Genomic DNA, 21164 nt, shown 5'->3' with positions numbered 1-21164 from the left:
AGCTGCAAGAGTCATAAACGTGAACATCCCCTCCAAGTTCCATGAAACCTTATCTTGTTGTTCCCAGAGAAGGCAAGCGTCATGGGCGGCATGCAAGACAATTAACTAACTAACTAACTAACTAACTAACTAACTAACTAACTAACTAACTAACTAACTAATTAAACAGGTCCTCCAAAACTCCATGGGGCAAATTAGAAAAAAAATGTCACTCCATCGAATCCCAGTGAAACGCAGGTTTTTAATTCACAAATGCAATTGTTCCATCTAACGTGCTTGTTGTTGTTATTTGCGAAGTCGTGTCCGACACATCGTGACCCCATGGACAACATTCCTCCAGGCCTTCCTATCCTCTTACCATCCTCTGGAGCCAAATTTAAGCTCACACCGACTGCTTCAGTGACTCCATCCAGCCACCTCGTTCTCTGCCGTCCCCTTCTTCTTTTGCCCTCCATTGTTCCCAGCATTAGGCTCTTCTCCAGGGAGTCCTTCCTTCTCATTAGGTGGCCAAAGGATTTGAGTCTCCTCTTCAGGATCTGGCCTTCTAAAGAGCAGTCAGGGTTAATTTCCTCTAGGACTGACCGGTTTGATCACCTTGCAGTCCAAGGAGCTCGCAGGAGTCTTCTCCAGCACCAGAGTTCAGAGGCCTCCATTCTTTGGTGCTCAGCCTTCCTTATGGTCTAACTTTAACAGCCATGCATTGCAACTGGGAAAACCATCGTCCTGACTAAACGCACTTTCATTGGCAGGGTGATGTCTCTGTTTTTTAGTAAACTGCCTAGATTTGCCATAGCTTTCCTCCCCAGGAGCAAGCATCTTTTAATTTCTTGGCTGCAGTCCCCATCTGCGTGCTAAAAATATATCTCCATCTAACGTGCTAATAGATAGATAGATAGATAGATAGATAGATAGATAGATAGATAGATAGATAGATAGATAGATAGAATATATATTTTGCTGATAAAGAAATAAAGGGAGACTAGTATAGATCTATTTCAAGCTTTTTAGCTCTCATCAGCCAGCCATACCCTTACTTGGATTCAAACTTGGGCTGCCTGCATGTTAGGCAGTTGTATTAACCACTGAGCCACAAGTTCTCCTCCCTTCATCCCATATCAGCTATATATAGCAACTTTTGCCTGGGGCATGGGGCATACTGCCATCTTTGGGGAGTTACCCCCTCGCCCTGATTTCTGGATGCCACGGCTTCATAATCCGTGTGCTTTCTCTTTTTCTGCGCTAGCCCTTTCCGATCTCTGAATGCAAGCAGAAGCCCAGACAGGAAACACCTTAAACATACAACCTGGGAGTGAGATAAGGTAGCTATTGTGTGCTCAAGTGGCCAGTCCTGACTTCCTTGAGGTCAACCGCATTTCGAATTCTTTTCAAGAAATCTTTCCTTTCCTTTCTTGGCGGTTTCTTTTCGTAGGGAACCAGCTGCCACTGTCATTTTTTTCCTGGGTGGAATTCAAATATAAGTGTTTGGACGGCAGACTAAAGAATGTTCAACGCCTTCTGAGAGTTGTTTCTGGGAATCAGTGAAGAATTAGGTTGTGCAGATTAATTGTGCCTGCGTTTGTGTGTGTGTGTGTGTTATGTGTTTAAGGTGGTGTTTTGCACCTCCTGGAATTAAGTTATAACCCTGGATGCGTAGGAAGGTTAAACAGTAGGAGCACACCTGATTAAGTCCTTCTTACAGACTCCCACAGCCTTGCTGTGAAATGATAACATGACTCAGGGAGATCTTGAATGTTTTTTTTTTTAAAAATAAAATCCCTGCTTAGCCAGCTTTCCTTAATTAAATATTATCTTGGCTAAATTGGGCTTTGGATTGGGGAAGCATTGGAGCGGGGTGAGGATCGGGGTAAACGCGCCGGATATGGGTTTTAGAAAATTGATGGCATCGCTCCAAGTGAGGCTAAACCTTCTTGGAGAAAAGGATTTTGATCTGTGATCATGGGTAAATGCTACAACGGTCGTAAGTTGCAAGGACTAGTTGTAAGTCACGTCTCTCGGTGCTGTTGTAACTTTGAACCATCGCAAAATGAATGGCTGTAAGTCGAAAATTACTGTATGTACAGGCTAAGACGTCCCTGGGAGGCAGGGGTGAAATCCAGCAGGTTCTGACAGGTTCTGGAGAACCGGTAGCGGAAATTTTGAGCAGTTTGGAGAACCGGCAAATACCACCTCTGGCTGGCCCCAGAGTGGGGTGGGAATGGAGATTTTGTAGTATCCTTCCCCCTGGAGTAGGGAGGGAATGGAGATTTTGCAGTATCCTTCCCCTGGAGTGGGGTGGGAATGGAGATTTTGCAATATCCTTCCCCTGGAATGTGGGGGGATGGGGATTTTACAGTATACCTCCCCTGGAATGGGGTGGGAATGGGGATTTTGCAGTATTCTTCCCCTGCCACGCCCACCAAGCCACGCCCACCAAGCCACCCCTCACAGAACTGATAGTAAAAAAAAATTGGATTTCACCACTGCTGGGAGGTTATAATACTGCTTTTCATAAAGTTTCTTGATAGATTATACAGGTAGTTCTCGATTTACAACCGCAATTGAGCCTGAAATTTCCATTGCTAAGCGAGCCCCATTTTATGCCTTTTCTTGCTATCGCTCTTAATAGAATAGAATTGAATTGAATTCTTTATTGGCCAAGCGCGATTGGACAGACAAGGAATTTGTCTTTGGTGCAGATGCTCTCAGTGTCCATAAAAGGGCGTGGCAGGAGAAGGATACTGTAAAATCTCCATTCCTTTTCCACTCCAGGGGAAGGTTACTGCAAAATCCCCATTTCCTCCCGATCAGTTGGGACTTGGGAGGCAGAGAATAAATGGGGGTGGGGCCAGTCAGAATTTTTACTATCGGTTCTCCGAACTACTCAAAATTTCCGCTACCGGTTCTCCAGAACTGGTCAGAACCTGCTGAAACCCACCTCTGATCCAATGGAATTTAGATGTTTTTCCTCCCCACCCCCACCCCCCTTTGAACAGCAGACTTCTCTTGACGCTGTAGCAATCGTAGGACATTTTTGGAGAGCCTTTGCTGTACGGTTGCAAATAGCTCTTTAGAAAATAGCTTGGGGGGGGGTTGAGTGCATGTTTTGCAGGCAAAAGATTCCACGGTCCATCCTGAGGTCTTCAGATGGGGCTGGGAGATGTGTCTGAAGCCCTCAAGAATGTCTCCTATTTATGGTTGATCACGCTGGACCAGATAAACGTAGAAGTTGCTTGCTATAAAACATCTTCTCCAGGGGTGGCCTTCAAAAATTTTAGCAACGGGTTCTCTGCCCGGTTGCTGGGTGGGCGTGGCCATGGTGGGCGTGGCCATGGTGGGTGTGGCCTAGTCGGCCTCTTGCACCACAGCAGGGGCTGTTTTCACCTTCCTCTGGCCTCCGGAGGTCCTCTGAAATCCAAAAATGGGCCCATTTCCGGCCTTCCGGAACTTCTGGGAGGCCCATTTTTCGCCCTCCCTGAGCCTCCGTGCGGGCCCTGCACTTATCTGGCATCCAAAACGGGCTGCGTGGAGTCTCCTGGAGGGGTTGGCAGGGCCAGCCAGGAGTGGGATTTGGGGGTTCGCCGAACCACGCAGAATCTTCGCGAGAGGAGGCGAACCCGGAGCAGCCCACCCCTAACCTTCTCGTATTCTTCGCTTGTCTGTCTCTTGTCTGGTGGATCCCTGATTTTTGTTCATAATAAGAGGGGAAACGGGATTTTCTAAGAAAAGACTCCTTGGATGTCCTTCTCGGTGCTATGTTTTTGGAAGCAAACGTCTGAGAATCCATCCCAGTTTACTCTTAAGTCATGCCTGGAAAAAAATAACAATAGCCTGCTGCAAAGGTCTTGAGAAAAATCCTCCCTTGGCTTAATGTTAATTAAAAAACGAGGAGTTAAATGAGAGTGGTGTGTTTTTTGTCAGAGTTGTGACCTTTCTGTCACACCAATGGCTTCCAAAAGAAAATCCATGTTTCTTTCTTGGGTGACTTAAACGCTCTTTCTCTCTCTCTCTCTCCTTTGATATAATTAATTGTTTCACATGCTCTTTGGAATTCCAGTGTTTGGGGGTGGGGGGGTGGGGGTATGAATGGGGTCTGTGTCCCATAATCCTGAAGATTCTCTTTTGGGGTCATGCAGAGAGTGGTCAAGATTTCTGTTCCGCTTCTTCCCAGAAGGGAGTGAAAAGCTGGCCTTGTTCTATTTCCCACCGTGTCAAGTTTACGTTCAAACCCTTCTACTTATTTAATTTTCTATCCGGAAGCAGAAGGCCTTCGGTTTCGTAGTTTGGTTTTTTTATTGACAAGATGGGGGAGACAATTGGTCGTTCCTCAGTGGACTTCCAGTGAGTTAGGAAAGCCTTTAAGTTGAGAAGAAAAGCTGCTAGGCCAAAGGAAGAGATGGAAAACAAATGTTTATAACACCTTTAGTCCATCAGATGATGGAGGAGGAGGAGGGAAGGGGAAGGAGAAGGAGGAGAAGGAGGAGAAGAAGAAGAGGAGGAAGAGGGAAGAAGAGAAGGAAGGAAGAAGATGGAGAGGAAGAAGGAGAGGAAGAAGAGGGAGGAGGGAGGAGGAAAAGGAAGGAGAAGACGGAGAAGTAGAAGGAGAAGGAAGAGAAGAAGAAGGAGAGGAAGAAGGAGGGAGGAGGAGGAGGGAGGAGGAGAAGGAAGGAGAAGGAAGGAGAAGACAGAGAAGGAGAAGGAGAAGGAGAAGAAGAAGAAGAGGAAGGAGGAAGGAGGAGGAGGGTGGAGGAGAAGGAAGGAGAAGATGAAGGAGAAGGAGAAGAAGAAGGAGAGGAAGAAGAGGAGGAAAGAGGGAGGAGGAGGAGGGAGGAGGAGAAGGAAGGAGGAGATGGAGAAGAAGAAGGAGAAGGAGAAGGAGAGGAAGAAGAGGAGGAAGGAGGGAGGAGAAGGAGGGAGGAGAGAAGGAAGGAGGAGGAGGAGGAAGGAGAAGACGGAGAAGGAGGAGGAGGAGAGGAAGAGGAAGAAGGAGAGGAGGAGGAAGACAAAAGAGGGAGGAAGAGGAAGAAGAGGAATAGGAAGGGAAAGAGGAAGAACATTCTTTTTCCCCTTCTTCTTTTTCTCTCTGGGACCAGGAGAATGGCGAGTAGGGGAAGGTTGAGATATACAGATTTGGGCAAGATTGGGAACAGGCTAATGTGTGAAAAACCAATCGAGAGTGAAAAATACGATTCATGCAATTCTCCCCAACATGGACTTACGATACGCAAAGCCATCTCTTGTCTAAATCAATGCAGCCTCTTTTTTTTTTTGGATGACTTGGACCAGTCGAATGGAAATGCTTTTATTCTCCTAAGATTTTAAGTGGGCAATTTGTGGTTGCGGCTTTTTGGTGTTATTTTTAGGAACTGTTTTTCTTCGGTTTTGTTGCTTGTGCTTTGAGCCTCTCCCCTGCCTTCATCCGGAACTTCTGAATAAATGCTAGACGAAGTCATTCATCTTAAGAATTCTTCTCAAGTTCTCTTCACCTTTCTAGGGACGCCAAATGGTTTACAGTAAGGTTCTGCATTTAGGCAAGAAAAACCAAATGCACAGGTACAATATAGGTGGTACCCTGCTCAATAGTAGTAACTGTGAGAGGGATCTTGGAGTCCTAGTGGACAACCATTTAAATAGGAGCCAGCTGTGTGCAGCAGCTGCCAAAAAAAGCCAACACAGTTCTAGGCTGCATAAACAGAGGGATAGAATCAAGATCACGTGAAGTGTTAATACCACTTTATAAGGCTTTGTTGAGGCCACACTTGGAATCCTGCATCCAGTTTTGGTTGCTATGATGTAAAAAAGATGTTGAGACTCTAGAAAGAGTGCAGAGAAGAGCAACCAAGAGGATTAGGGGACTGGAGGCTAAAACATAGGAAGAACGGTTGCAGGAATTGGGTATGTCTACTTTGATGAAAAGAAGGACCGGGGGAGACATGATAGCAATCTTCCAATATCTCAGGGGCTGCCCCAAAGAAGAGGGAGCCAAGCTATTCTGCAAAGCACCTGAGGGCAGGACAAGAAGCAAAAGTCTGCATTGATTTAGACAAGAGATGGGTTTGCGTATCATAAGTCCATGTTGGGGAGAATTGCATGAATCGTATTTTTCACGCTCAGTTGGTTTTTCACATATTAGCCTGTTCCCAATCTTGCCCAAATCTGTATTTCTCAACCTTCCCCTACTCGTCATTCTCGTGGTCCCAGAGAGAAAAAGAAGAAGGGAAAAAAGAATGTTCTTCCTCTTTCCCTTCCTCTTCCTCTTCTTCCTCTTCCTCCCTCCTTGTCTTTCTCCTCCTCTCCTTCTTCCTTTTCCTCCTCATCCTCCTCGTCGTCCTCCTTCTTCTCCATGTTCTCCTTCCTTCTCCCTTCTCTTCCTCGCTCCTCCTCCCCCTCTTTCCTCCTTCTCCTCCTCCTCTTCTTCTTCTCCTTCTTTGTCTTCTCCTTCCTTCTCCTCCTCCCTCCTCCTCCTCTTCTCCTCCTCCTCCTCCCTCCTCCCTCCTTCCTCCTTCTTCCTCTTCTTCCTCCTCCATCTGATGTAGGTCCAGGTCTCCTAGTTCTCCATTAAACAGGTCTTGGCAATGAAAGATCTTAGTAGCTAAATTAACAACTACTCTCTATTTATCCAATTGTCTTTGAGTAACAAGATCCCTCTACAATTTCCCCATCCAGCATATGATTCAAAATGGTGTCGTTGGTCCTGCTTTTTTGAGAGGAGAGACGAAGGCTGTAAATCCCTCTGCTTTTCCAAACATCTCCATCAGTTAATTCCTTTCTCCCCAAAATGTAATCCAGCCGTCCTTTCTCGAGATGCATTAGGCAAACAATCCGGGTTGCTCAGCTGTTCCCTTTTGTGCTTCTCTGGCTTTGTGTTGTCTATTTAAACCCCAACAGAATGTCGAAACTTTGGCCCCCTGACCCCTGCCAACCTTTCGGAATGGCCGAGTTCATTTGACTGTCATTCCCATCGTGCTGTGGTTAATCCGCTCTAGTTTTCCAGCAAGAAAATATCTTTGTAAAGAAGGCCAGTTCTAAAAGGTCCTTCCTTAGTAAGTAGGGGGAGATCTGGTTTCTTGAGAAGAAGGCAACGTTTCGAAGGCCCTCCAGTTATGCGAACTCTCAGGAATGGTTGCACAGCCAAGGAAAAGATTAAGGAAACCATAAGACTCAGAATTGTTTTATGACAATATGACATTTCCAAAGGATTGAGGTGTTGTGACCTAGGCTTCCCGAGTCATTAAAACACACCAGTAATCCCAAAAATCTCTTTTATTGCAACAGCTGTGAATTATGTTCATTCACAGCTGAGTCCCAATTAGTTGCAAAAAGTCCTTCGGGATAACATGCTTTGACATGCTGCCAAAGACCTACTTGGCAAAGCCACACGGAGTCCAGAATCAAACAGAGATGTCGATTGGGAACAGAATTAACAACGTTGCTTTCCTGCAAAGTGCCCACATGCCTTTGCTCCTCTTTTTAGCCTTATGGGAGGGGCCAATCATCTCGCTAGAGAATTCCTGGTGTGTGGTGTATTCCACAATTTTGGCCACTACTGTAAATACGTATAACATACTCTTTGTTGCTTGCTTTCTGGACCGTCGTTCAAGCATGTTTTCCTATAATATATTTAGACTACTGTTATAGTCAGTGGCTTTACATGAGAGTTGGCCAATCTTGGGAGAAAAAAAAAATTGCGGGCATCACGACCTCATTGGATTGCGATTTATTTCGAGTGTTGCAACCTTCCGTGCAGATTGACTACTTCGCTGAACATGCGACGATAGACTGAACGTGTTACATTTCGCATCAGACTCTCTTGTCTGGTGTGAAAGTGTTTTATTATCTCTGGGGTTCTGTCTGGATCTTTGTTGGCCGAGGTCTTGATCTGTGTTTTGTTGTAAATGAGACAACTTAGTCATCCTTTTGATGTTGGATGACTCAGAATGGCACTAGATTCCTTTCCTTCTCTATTTTCATGTTGTCAGGCTCTGTCAGAGAAAGTAGGTGAATGGGCATCAAAACTTGACTGACAGGTCAGTCATTCTAACCAAATCAGTCTACCCAAAATCACCAGTTTGGAAAGGGATGCAAATAGCAATAGGACTTAGACTTATATACCGCTTCACAGTCCTTTACAGCCCCCTCTGAGAAGTTTACAGAATCAGCATATTTGCCCTCTACAATCTGGGTCCTCATTTTACTGACCTCGGAAGGATGGAAGGATGGATCAACCTTCAGCCGGTCAGGATCGAACTCCTGGCAGCGGGCAGAGTTAGCCTGCAATAACTGCTTTCTAACCACTGTGCCATCATGGCTCTTTGCGTCTCTCAGGGATCAAAAGGGCAAGCACTTCTGCCCTTAGAGAAGTTGGTTTCTCAAGAGTTGCAAAACATCTGGATGACCTTCCAGTTTGAGTTCTAGGGAAGCTGCTTTTCTTTCAGATGGCTAAGAGTTGGTGACTTTTAATTACTTCTCTAATCTGTCTTTTGAGGCCACAGGGTTTGTTAATCATCTCAAAGCTTCTGTCTGCAAGGCCAATTAGGAGAAAAATGTTGCCTCAACAGAGTGGGAGTCATCCTGGCCTTCGGTATTTGCGCAACTCTGTAAGGATTTATAAACAGGGAAAGGAGTAGAATGGTATGTAGGAATGGCCTTGAGAGGAGGAAGAGCCACAGGCTAGACAATAATTGGATAAGAGGCAGCTGAGACCACAGAAGGAATCGGGGCATGGTAGAAGGAACCCTCACTAGTTTCTTGGACTGTAAAGGTGAGGGGGTGGGGGAAAGAGATTTCATATTTGCTTTCTTTCAGATTTGCGAGATAGCATTTAGACTTATATACTGTTTCACAGGGCTTTACAGCCTTCTCTAAGCGGTTTACAGAGTCAGCATATTGCCCCCAACAATCTGGGTCCTCATCAGTGGTGGGGTTCATTTTTTTTTTACTACCGGTTCTGTGGGTGTGGCTTGGTAGGCATGGCAGGGGAAGGATATTGTAAAATCTCCATTCCCTCCCCAGTCCAGAGGAAGGATACTGTAAAATCTCCATTCCCTCCCCAGTCCAGGGGAAGGATACTGTAAGAGCCTGGATAGCTCTGCAGACTAAGCACTGTAATTTAACACCAGCTGTCTGCAATTAAAGTAAGTTCGAATCTCGCCAGGCTCAAGGTCGACTCAGCCTTCCATCCTTTCTAAGGTAGGTAAATTGAGGACCCAGTTGTGGGGGCAATAAGCTGACTTTGTATAAAATATACAAAAGTATGAAGGCTATTGCTTAATGCACTGTAAGCCGCCCTGAGTCTCCGGAGAAGGGCGGCGTATAAATCAAATTAAAAATAAATAAATAAATAAATAAAAAATCTCAATTTCCTCCTCACTCCAGAGGAAGGATACTGTAAAAACTCCATTCCCTCCCCAGTCCAGGGGAAGGATACTGTAAAATCTCCATTCCCTCCCCAGTCCAGGGGAAGGATACTGTAAAATCTCCATTCCCTCCTCACTCCAGGGAAAGGTTACTGCAAAATCCCCATTTCCTCCCAATCACCTGGGACTTGGGAGGCAGAGAACAGATGGGGACGGGGCCAGTCAGAGGTGGTATTTACCGGTTCTCCGAACTACTCAAAATTTCTCCTACCGGTTCTCCAGAACCTGCTGAATACCATCTCTGGTCCTCATTTTACCCACCTCGGAAGCATGGAAGGCTGAGTCAACCTTGAAATTGATGTAAGCTTTTCAAAATAGTCTGGACAAGAAGCACACCCAGGAATGCTAACTCTGTCTTTATTGTAAGGTTACATGAACAGAATCTTGCAATACGCCAATTTGGTAGACTAAGCAGGAACGGTACGTGGGAATCAACCTTAGGAGACAGGAGAAAGAGCCATAGATAAGAAAATGGTCAGATAAGGGACAACATAGCCCAGGGAAAGTATTAGGACGTGGCAAACATCTCAAAAGGAACCCTCCGTCTAGTTTCTTGGGCTGTAAAGGAGAAGATGGCTTTTCAAACTTGCAAGAATCTGTTCCTGCAACCTTACAATAAAATTAGAGTTGATACTTAACGGATGAGCTTCCTGCCTGGAGGACTACCTACCTCGCAAGGCTGACAAAGAGTCTCTGTGTGTGTGTGTGTCAATGAATCCACAACCCACCCAGCTCAGCAAAGAAATAAGACTGCTTTCCTCTTTGGTTTTTGATTTATGCCTGTTAAGAGTCTAACCTTAAGATGTAGAGTGGTTGGCTGAATGTAACTTAGGGTGTATTTTGCAACGTCAAATGTGACTTCGGATCGATTCAAGGCATGTTGGGTGCCTAGGAAACCGGATCTAAGAAGCCTTGGTAGTACAGTGGTCTAAAGCACCCTGTTATTAAGACCAGCTGCCTGCAATTACTGCAGGTTCAAATCTCGCCAGGCTCAAGGTTGACTCAGCCTTCCATCCTTTCTAAGGTAGGTAAATTGAGAACCCAGTTTGTGGGGGCAATAAACTGACTTTGTATAAATATACAAAAGGATGAAGGCTATTGCTTAACGCATTGTAAGCCACCCTGAGTCTCCGGAGAAGGGCGGCATATAAATCAAATTAAAAAAAAAAGGAATCTTCTTATTCATATAAGGAGAAAATGAATCTTACAGTTTTCCTCCCCCCAAAAAATAAAATAAAATAAAAAAATGAAAGATTGCAAATGCATGACGTGCAAATGTGACAGTTAACATGTTATGAATTCTTTTGATTTTCAAAATACATCCACCCCAATACTGGTAAACCATCTGTCACACAAGTCCACATTTCAGGATAGTAAATGTTGGTCCCTTTGCCATTTTTTTTTCTTTTTAGAAAAAAAAAAACACCTTTTTTTCAAGCATATTCAAGGGTATCTTGCCTGCCAAAATACTCCAGCTGCAAAGAGCACTTCAAAAACAACTTCCCTTGAATCAGGGAAGTTGTGCGAAGCTACAAAGTCAAAACCTGACTTTGGCTAAATGCCACACACTTCATAAATGCCCGCCAAGTTATCTTGGACAATATCCGGCTGATGAATGATCCTTTCCTTTTCCAGAACATTATGCCAACAAGCTCTTTGTAAGAAGGGTGAGGGAGAGTTTGGGGGTAAAACGGAGGCTTTACGAGATCCCAAATCCAAGTTAGAAAAATTCCACTTAAAACCCAAGAAGCTTTTTTTTTTAATTGATGGTGACAGAACAGGGTCTCTTTCCCTTTGCTTTGAATCTTAAATCTCACTCTCAAAAAAAGTTGTTTTTGGGAGCAGTTTCCTCCTGGCAGATTATTTTATCACTGCTTTGGAAAGGAAAAGTGTTTTGGAGTTCAACAGTTTCACACCAAATAATGAGGGTTAATTATTTTGTTTGCTTCCTGGTGAGTTTAGGGATACGCCCTGCAAATCGTGAACAATACACACACGAAACCACAAAGTTCTTCTCCAAATCAGTTCTCCAAATCTTGTTCTTGGCTACTGTTTGGCTTAACAAGTTCCTGAATATTATTATTATTATTATTATTATTATTATTATTATTATTATTATTATTATTATTATTATTATTATTATTATTATTATTATTATTATTTAATCTTTAGTGAGATTCACAGCCTTTGAGGCTGGTTAATAGCTCAGCAGCTCGAGTCCTAACCAAGGACCTAGGAACTGTTAAGGTATCGTCGGAGGATGTAAGCTGTTCCGAGTAAGGTGGTTTTTTGTAGAGTCAAAATGTTCAAGTCCGGTAAATTTAGAATTTCTAAATAGCGGGGTAGCCCTTTGGGTATTGCTCCAAGGGCTCCAATTACAATCGGGACAACACACAATTTCTTTTTCCACAGTCGCTCAACTTCAATTTGCAAATCTCGGTACTTTGTGATTTTTTCTTGCTGCTTATCTTCAATCCGTGCATCACCAGGTATTGCAATGTCAATGAACCATACTTTTTTCTTTTCAACTATTGTTATGTCAGGTGTGTCAGGTGTGTTGTGGACCAAGTGCCTGTCAGTCTGAATCCTAAAGTCTTATTTTTATTTTTATTTTTATTATTTTGTCAACCCGTAGGTGGCCAAAGTGGAATATGTTAGAAGAAAACCCAAATTAAAGGAAGTTCTGGTGAAGTTAGAAGAGCATATGGAATGCACTTGTACAATGTCAAATTCCAATCCAGATTTTCGAGAAGAAGAAACAGGTAAGTTGGAGTAAATTAAGAGACTGGAATTGATGGTGTTGGATGTGTTTTTTTGACGTTCCCCAGGGCTCTCGAGCATTAAACATCTGGAAATGAGAAACATGCTTGTGATAACCACAGCGATGGAAGAGAGTTCATATTGCTTAAATTTACACGTTATGAATTTCAGCATGGAGGATGTGTCTTTTTCAAGACTAATAAGTCTTGCGCTCAATTCTGGGCCTTTTGAGAAGGATTTAGACAAGCTAAAATGGACACCCAAAAGATGGATAGGGATGGGGAATTCCTTCATCTTTTCAAGGAAAGATGAAGGAATTGGGGCATAAGAATATAGAATTTGGGTTTGGTGTTCTCTTAGTGGTGACCCATAGATTTGAGGGATGGGGAGGAGCTGGTATTTAATTATTTTTTAATATATTAATTGATATTAAAAACAGTGGAGGATGGGTTGGTGTTTGCCTTCTCTTTCTTTTTGTTGTTCCGTTACGATTACTAGTATTATTTCTCATGTGCCTTATAAATTTTATAACGTTTTGGGCAGATTAGTTTCTGATGAAGCATTGACTCCCGATCTTTTTCTTTCAAGAGTAGAGTCAAACCCAACTGAGATATATCAGATAAAATAACTTTAAATCCATTTATTTGCATGTCAGGAGGATTAAAATTAACCCCTGGGATTATCTGATATTAACTGCAGATAACCATGGGGTGCATATTTCATCCCACACTTAGGATTGCACACCATGAATCTTAGCATGGCAGATATATCTTCTCTAAAGCTTGTAAGTCTTGTGGTCAATTTTGGACCCTTTGAGAAGGATTTAGACAAAACTGAACGGACACCGAAAAGACAGATAGGGGATGGGGAAATTAAACTTTTCAAGGAAAGATGAAGGAAATGGCACAAGAAGGTAGAGTTTCGATTTGATGTCCTCTCAGTGGTGTCCCATAGATGAAGATTATGACTTGTTTGCCATGGTCCTCAAAGAGGAACATGGAATGTTGGCTCTAAGAATTGCCCAAATTCCATCTGGATCAGTGGTGAAATCCAAATTTTTTTTTACTACCGGTTTTGTGGGCGTGGCTTGGTGGGCATGGCAGGGGAAGGATACTGCAAAATCCCCATTCCCACCCCACTCCAGTGGAAGGATACTGCAAAACCCCCATTCCCTCCCCACTCCTGGGGGAAGGATACTGCAAAATCTCCATTCCTTCCTCACTCCAGGGGAATGATACTGCAAAACCCCCATTCCACCCCACTCCAAGGGAAGGATACTGCAAAACCCCCATTCCCACCCCACTCCAGGAGAAGGATACTGTAAAATCTCCATTCCCACCCCACTCCAGGAGAAGGATACTGCAAAACCCCCATTCCCTTCCTACTCCTGGGGGAAGGATACTGCAAAACCCCCATTTCCTCCCCACTCCTGGGGGAAGGATACTGCAAAACCCCCATTCCACCCCACTCCAGGGGAAGGATACTGCAAAACCCCCATTCCCTCCCCACTCCTGGGGGAAGGATACTGCAAAATCTCCATTCCCACCCCACTCCAGGGGAAGGATACTGCAAAACCCCCATTCCCTCCCCACTCCTGGGGGAAGGATACTGCAAAATCTCCATTCCCACCCCACTCCAGGAGAAGGATACTGCAAAACCCCCATTCCCTCCCTACTCCTGGGGGAAGGATACTGCAAAACCCCCATTCCCTCCCTACTCCTGGGGGAAGGATACTGCAAAACCCCCATTCCCTCCCCACTCCAAGGGAAGGATATTGCAAAATCCATTCCCACCCCACTCTGGGGCCAGCCAGAGGTGGTATTTGCCGGTTCGCTGAACTACTCAAAATTTCCGCTACCAGTTCTCCAGAACCTGCTGGATTTCATGCCTGATCTGGATGTTAGGAAAATCCTTCTAATAGCAAGAATGGACCAACAGTGAACCCTATAGAGAGGTGATATCCTCTCCTTCATCGGATACATTAATTTGAATTTCTACATGAAGCGAGTTGCTAAGGACCTCATTAGACCCTTTTAAACTTTGTGGTTCTGATCAGCGTGTTATTCTGTAAAAACCTTCAATTCGTTGCAGTGGTTCTTCTCTGAGAACAGTTTCTTTTATTCCTTTGCTTCCATAAATGCATGCCCTTCGTGGCTCATTTGTTCAACATACCAATGCTGCCATTATGTCAACAGGCAGACGTAAGAAAAAAGGTAAAAAACGACGGAAATTGTTAAAACCCTCCTTAAAATGGAGCCCATGACCAGGTACGAGCCATATATGGAAACTGCCTTTAAGATCACAACCAATAGAAAATAAAAAATAAAAAATTGGGCTATTATTCTTCCCATATTTGATCATTATTTTAAGATTTTGGGCGTTGACTGTTGCCGGGAGCGATCCAGCAATCAAATGTGATTGGCTAAACTCAGCTTTTCTCTTTAAAGCTACCTCTGCAGACGCTTCATTCTGAAGTTGCTATCCTTGGTGCTTTAAAAATGATTGATTTGGAGGCTAATCAATGCGGATTCATAATTATTGTTGATTTCAAAGGTATCAGGTTGTTCTCGAGAACTCTACGGATGGATGTCCATTTTTCTTTTGCTGGAATTTTTTTTGCAATGGCTAATTTGCTGGCCTGTGGCTGGCTGGAGGTTTTTAAGTAATTCTTTAACCAAAAGAAAGCTAGGTAGCTGGGAAACTGACATGCCACAGAATAAAGCCACAGTCTTGGGAAGATGTAATCATTTATAAAAATGGGCCTCACCAATAGGGCTCCATCCCTAATTCGAAAAAATAAAGATCGCTAATGAATGTTACTATCAGGGTTCTGAGAGGGTTACTCAGCGAGGGCCCATTTCCCTAAAATATGGGCATAATTCTAAATGGGAGTTGTTGAACAGGGGTCCCCAACCTTTCGGACCTCAGGGACCACTTAATTCATAATTTTAAATCCCACAGACCACTAATATGTTCTGCCTAATGACCGGCTTTGTGGGCGTGGCAAGGTGGTCATGTGACTGGGTGGGCACGGCCAACTCGATGGCCAACTCAATGTCAATCACATCAAGGAGCACCTCGCTGGCCTCTACTCACCCTTTTCCTGCCAGCCACTCCTCGTCTCCCTGCCCGGGCTCCTTAGGGCCCCAACAGGGGAGCTAAGCAGCCACTATGAGAAAACAGCTGGCTCAGTTCAAATTGGATCTGACCGAGAAGGAGGCTCAGCAGAAGCACCTCACTGAGGACTAGGAGCATAGGGTTTCCAAGCAGAGGGAAGACCTGCAGGAGTGCAAGGCCAGGTACTGGCTCCTGGAGACTAATTTTTCTGCGGATCACCAAAATTTTCTCATGGACCACCGCTGTCTTAGAAGACTCAGTGGGGTAACCTTCTGATTTGGAAACATTTTTGGCCCTCAAGACAGGAAGTTCATGAGATGCCCTCAACATTTCAAATCCATCCCATTCCCCCCCCCTCTCTGCCTCATCATCTGGCCTTCCAACCTTAGGATGGTCTTCCAACTTTAATTCTCAAGTCAGATGAATGAAGTTGCCAGCTTTATGAGCAACTTATATTTGGAGCATGGAAAAGGAGGAGACAGACAGACGGACCCAGAATTGATGGATAGAAATCTCTTTTTTCTAGAGATTTGGGAAGGTTTTTATATTTGAGGTCCAGATGATGAGGTAGAGAGAAGGGGGTGGAGATAAATCTTTAGCCTGATTTATGATCTCCAGCAAATAATGATTAGATTCAACGATTCTTTAATTACGGACGTCTTTTTTCTTTCTTTTTTTTTTCTTTTACAGATGTCAGGTGAAAATAAGCTAGAAAAGATTTCTTTCCGGGACTCGAATGTGCAGGATCTGTTACATTCCTGAACCTACGCTGTATGGTGCTTTCTGGATAAATACTTCACTCATCTTCCTATCCGGGGTCGGGGGGGAAAACTGGTTGAGAGAGAGAGAGAGAGAGAGAGAGAGAAAGAGAGAGAGAGAGAGAGAGAGAGAGAGAGAAAGAGAGAGAAAAGGGGGGGGAGGGAGAGATAAAGACACAACCACACACATAGACACACACACACACACTTCACCAGAACACACAAGGGACAAATGTATAGTTGTTTAAATATGACATCGCAGGAAGTATTGTAGCCGTCTGCAAAATAATACGACGTTTCCCTATCCATGGCATCGAGAAATGGTGATGTGAATAGAACGAGAAGAGGACGAACAACAAGTGGACAGCAGACTTCCTAAAAAAAAAACTGTCAATGGTGCTTTTATTTTATTCCCCTCTTGTCCGTTTTATTTTTTTCCTCGAGAAATGCGCCTGAGGCCAAGATGCTGACGGACGGATTCAAGATGGAGTTTGGAGGCACACACACAAACACAAACGCACACACACACAAAAAAACAAACAACGGCAACAACGATGACAAACCATCAAGAACAGGAATGTATCAAATGCCAGGGCGGAATCTAGAGTGGGTTTTTTTAATTTTATTTTTAATTTTATTTTTCTTTCTTTCTTTTTTTTTGGCTTGGCGGTGATTTAAAAGCCTATTAAAAAAAAAATCCATCTGGGGCGCCTTAAGTATTTGTTTTATTTTGGGTTGTGTTTTTTGTTTCGTTTTTTTACACCCTCAAGTTATTGAGCTCTTCTTTTTATTCTTTTGCCTAGCATTTTATTATCTCTCTCTTTTTATTTTTTATTTTTTTGGACTACATTTACCAATAATCCGATATAAGAGAGACTGGTGTAGCGGCAGTGAAATGGGATCATGTGAGATTATGGCATTTTTATTTCTCCTAGCGGGGTGGGGTGGGGCGCAGACTAATGAAATGTATTAAAATAAAAATGGTATACCTATGCATAATTTTCTAAATGTTTCTTGGTTTGTCTTACCCTTTTTCCTTTCTCCCCGGCCTCTTCCTTTTCCACAAATATATTATTTAAATCAGGTGTTTGGGGTTTCCCAACCCACCCACCCCATTTCCCTCTTCAAAGAGTTGCCGAAGAATTAGCAACATGGTGGACAGACTTTATTGGATAGTCTCGTGGCCGCCATCTTTATTTGGAGAATATAGTCACGGAAGATGGACAAACAATTCAGTTAGAACAATTAATCAGTGGATTAATCAGTGTTTGGGGTTCCCTCCCCCACTTCCCTCTTCAAAGAATTGCCGAAGAATTAACAACATGGTGGACAGGCTTCATTGGATAGTCTTGTGTCCGCCATCTTTTCTTGGAGAGTATAGTCACGGAAGATGGACAAACAATTCAGTTAGAACAATTAATCAGTGGAACAGCTTGTCCCCTGAAGTTGTGGGGGCTCCAACACTGGAGTTTTTTGTTTATTGTTTTTTAAAGAAGAGATTGAAATGGTATAGGGCAGGGGTGAGCAACTGTGGCCTTTTTACAACCTGTGGACTTCAACTCCCAGAATTCCTGAGAGAGCTGGCTCAGGAATTCTGGGAGTTGAAGTCCACAGGTTGTAAAAGAGCCACATTTGCCCACCCCTTGTATAGGGTTTCCTGCTTGGGCAGGGGGTTGGATTAGAAGACCTCCCAGGTCTCTTATTCTGTTATATTCTGTTAACTGGAAAGGATTGGTTGTACTATTGATCATGTTTACTTAAATTTCATAGCTTGAGAACGGAGCCCAATCGGGAGGAAGATTATTGGACGAATAATGCTAACTCTTACCTAATTCTAGAGAACGCCAAGGTGTGTCTGCAAATAAACCCTTAATTCTCAACGGGGTGCAGAGGTTCCATCAATTCCTTGTTTTTTTCTTGAAGATACAGAGTTGGAGAATAATTTTTAAGAATGTTGACAATGTTGGGTTACGCGAGCTTTAGGTTATATGCAAGTCAAACCAAACCAAACCTTTTTTTTTTAAAAAAAAACGTATATTTGAGTCGTCCACAAATATTATTGTGGAAAACCAGCTTTTGTCTGTTTCAGTGGTGTGAGATGTACAAAATTCTTCTTGTTACTCATACTGTATTGATATCGCTGTGGCCTGGAACAACCTTGCTGGAAAACATAAAATTCTTTATTTTTGGTATTAAACAAAGAGAAAAAAAAATTGCTTTATGTGTATTCAAAAAATAATAAGTGTTTCCTTTTTTTGGGGAGGAGGGGTTAAAGGTGATGTTTGTATTTTTTTAAATCTAAAATTAATGGTTTTCTATACCCAAGAAATCCTGTTTTGTTTTCTTGAGTCAGAATATTAAAAACAAAAAACAAAAAAGTGAATGAGATTGGGATATGTATTTTATGGACGTATTTTTCTAGCAGCGATAGCTTATCTCATTTAAAGTATATTTATTTTCGTTAGGAGAAGGAGAAAAGATTTAAGTATGGTGTCCTATATTTCCAAAGGAGAAATGGGTTGGTTGTACGTGAGAATGTCTGATCCAATGGGAGTGGATCTTCCTTGGCCTGCTTTCCACCACCACTGGTAGAGATGCTTCCATCGAGGACAGAAATGGGATGAAGTCTTAGTTCAGTTCAATGGGCCTCGAGTTCCTTTCTTGTTGATTTTGGCAAAGATCACCCAAGGCCAACTTTCCTCTGAAAATATAGGACTAAATAATATGAGTTTATGATAGCTTTCCATCTTCTTTTTAATTGACTGGATGACCTTCCTTGACTTGGGTTATTGTGTCTGGCACTTTAGAGAGGAACTTCTGTAGGGGTTCTTTTGTTAGACCTTTTCAGCTAAAATAGCTTCAGAGTTTGATGAGGTTGGGCGAAAGGGTTGCTCATGAATGTTGCAGTGATGGAGAGGGAAGGAGAAAGAGGTTTTTTTGACCAGGAATTCATGATAGAACAAGACCTTTCTCTTGGTAGCTACCATCATGGTTGGGCAGATGACAGAAGAAGTCCATGGTCCATGAGAGCATGTTTCTAGGAGTTAACCATAGGGGACTTTGGACCATTCCAGGACCCAGGAATAATAAAAGATGTTTAATTGCAGACTTCCTGTGGAATAGGACCTATTGTCAGCATTCCAGAAAACCCCCCAACTCCAAGTAAAAACTCTGAAGCAAGCATTTTTCAAAGTTCTATTTACTAGAATAGGTAAATTGGCACATCTGGGAAAACCTGAATCTGAGAGGTCCAGGTTTTCCCTCAGTAAATCAAAAACTTGAAACCATCCCCTCACTCCTCAGTCGATCACATGCTCCAATCACCATCCGTCCCATCTCAAGACATCACTCCGATCACTCCTTCTCCAGAGGCAGGATCGGCCTGACCTTGACCGACAGGAAGAATGCTATTATGTCTAAAGACAACCCCTCTACTAAATCTCCCCTCCTACTTTCCCACACATGAGAAGGTGGCAGCATGGAAGCTTCCGGCCTAATATGGCTTCCAAAGCTGACACCTACATTGTACAGTAAATGTTGACATCCTTTCTCATAACCATTGGAATCCTAGGCTTAACTTCCCTATCTCCTTTTTCGTACTGGAGAAGGCTGAGAAATAAGCAGAACCAGTATAGGATGATGCTTCTCGGAGTTTGACTTGATCTTGGGAATCTGGAACAAAGTCCCCAGCCATCCATAAAGCTCAGAGTCTGGTTTATGACCCATCTTTCTTTCTCTCTCAATCCAGTCTACCTCGTGGGGATAAAATGAAAGGAGATGATGACCCTTTAGACCCAGAGGTCTTCAAACTTGGCAGCTTTAAGACTTGTGGACTTCAACTCCCAGAATTCTCCTGGGAGTTGAAGTCCACAAGTCTTAAAGCTGCCAAGTTTGAAGACCTCTGCTTTAGACTCTTCTTGAGGAAAGTCAATGAATAAAAGCTGAATTAAACCTGGAGAGTTGAGATTTGAGATGCCTAGAATAGTCAGAGACCCGTAGAAAACTCAGACCTTCCCATTATTGCAAAGGGGGCCATGGAGAACTCAGATAGGTAATTATACATTGGAGTTGTGTTTTTATTTTTCTCTCCTGCTCTTGCGTAGCTTTGTTATCATTGCATTGGTTGTCCAAAATCTTACCAAAACAGTTCCAAAGAAATGGTCACCACCATGTCCCATTACCTATGTCTGAATGGAGGGACCTGTACTGCAGATAATGTTTCTGTTTCCAGCGTGTGCGTTCAGATGTGGATGTGTTTTTATGTGTCCAGTGTTAAACAAACTCTGTGTCCCTCCGTGGAACGCAATATGACTGACGTTACCTTGATTTTATTCTTGATCAACGTTGGATTTGGTTGCTGGTTTTAGTTATTTTTTTCCTCTCTCGGTGTTAAAATTGATCAAACAAACTCACGTTTATTAAAGTCATTTGAATGAAAAGGAGGTTTTCCTTTTGACCATTACTTAAGACTTCAAAGTCCCATTCATTCAAAATCTGGACGTGTTGAGAGAGGAAAATACCTTACTAAAAATATGTGTGGGTGTTTTCCTATGAGTGTAACTCTCGGTGTTCTGTATGTGCTATGTGAACAAGGCAAAACTGTATAAAAATGAATTTATATATTTATGGTTGAAATGGTGCTGTTGCTTTGAACTTGATTTCGCTGCCCTCGAAACATAACAAAACAAAATTTTAACATGCCACACATTCATTCATTTAAAAAAAAAAAATACAGGAGGCCAAAGATTTAGAAAGATACCAATTTCTTCCTCATGAAACTTGAAATCAGATTGAGATTGCCCGTAGTTTTATAGTAGTAAAGTCCATTGATTCTGGTTGGGGGGGAAGGAAGGAAGGAAGGAAGGAAGGAAGAAAAGGAAGGAAGGAAGGAAGGAAGGAAGGAAGGAGAAAAAGAAGGGAAGGGGAAAAAGGAAGGAAGGAGACAAGGAAGGGGAGAAGGAAGGAATGGAGGAAGGAAGGAAGAGAAGAGGGAAGGAATAGAGGAAGGAAGGAAGGGGAAAAAAGGAAGGAAGAGGAGAAGGAAGGAGACAAGGGAGGAAGGGGAGAAGGAAGGAATGGAAGAAGGAAGGGAGGAAGGAAAGAACAGAGGAAGGAA

General features: G+C 43.2%; 1 protein-coding gene across 1 annotated transcript in view; it reads left to right on the top strand.

Annotated features, from left to right (window-relative positions):
- PDGFA (platelet derived growth factor subunit A) overlaps positions 1–17047 on the top strand; it is a gene marked incomplete at its 5' end in the record, with an annotated part of 60580 nt that extends 43533 nt beyond the window's left edge. The window contains 2 exons of the mRNA XM_087878577.1: positions 12049–12175; positions 15981–17047. Of these exons, the coding sequence (XP_087734703.1) occupies positions 12049–12175; positions 15981–15991 (138 nt within the window). The remainder of the gene's footprint in view (positions 1–12048; positions 12176–15980) is intronic.
- Between the last annotated feature and the right edge of the window lie 4117 nt (positions 17048–21164).

Source organism: Pantherophis guttatus, chromosome 14 (assembly GCF_059756535.1).
Source record: "Pantherophis guttatus breed Tessera chromosome 14, ASM5975653v1, whole genome shotgun sequence".
NCBI classification, from domain to species: Eukaryota; Metazoa; Chordata; class Lepidosauria; order Squamata; family Colubridae; genus Pantherophis; species Pantherophis guttatus.
Note: the sequence above shows the minus strand (reverse complement) of the source record. Positions and strands in the feature narration are given on the sequence as shown.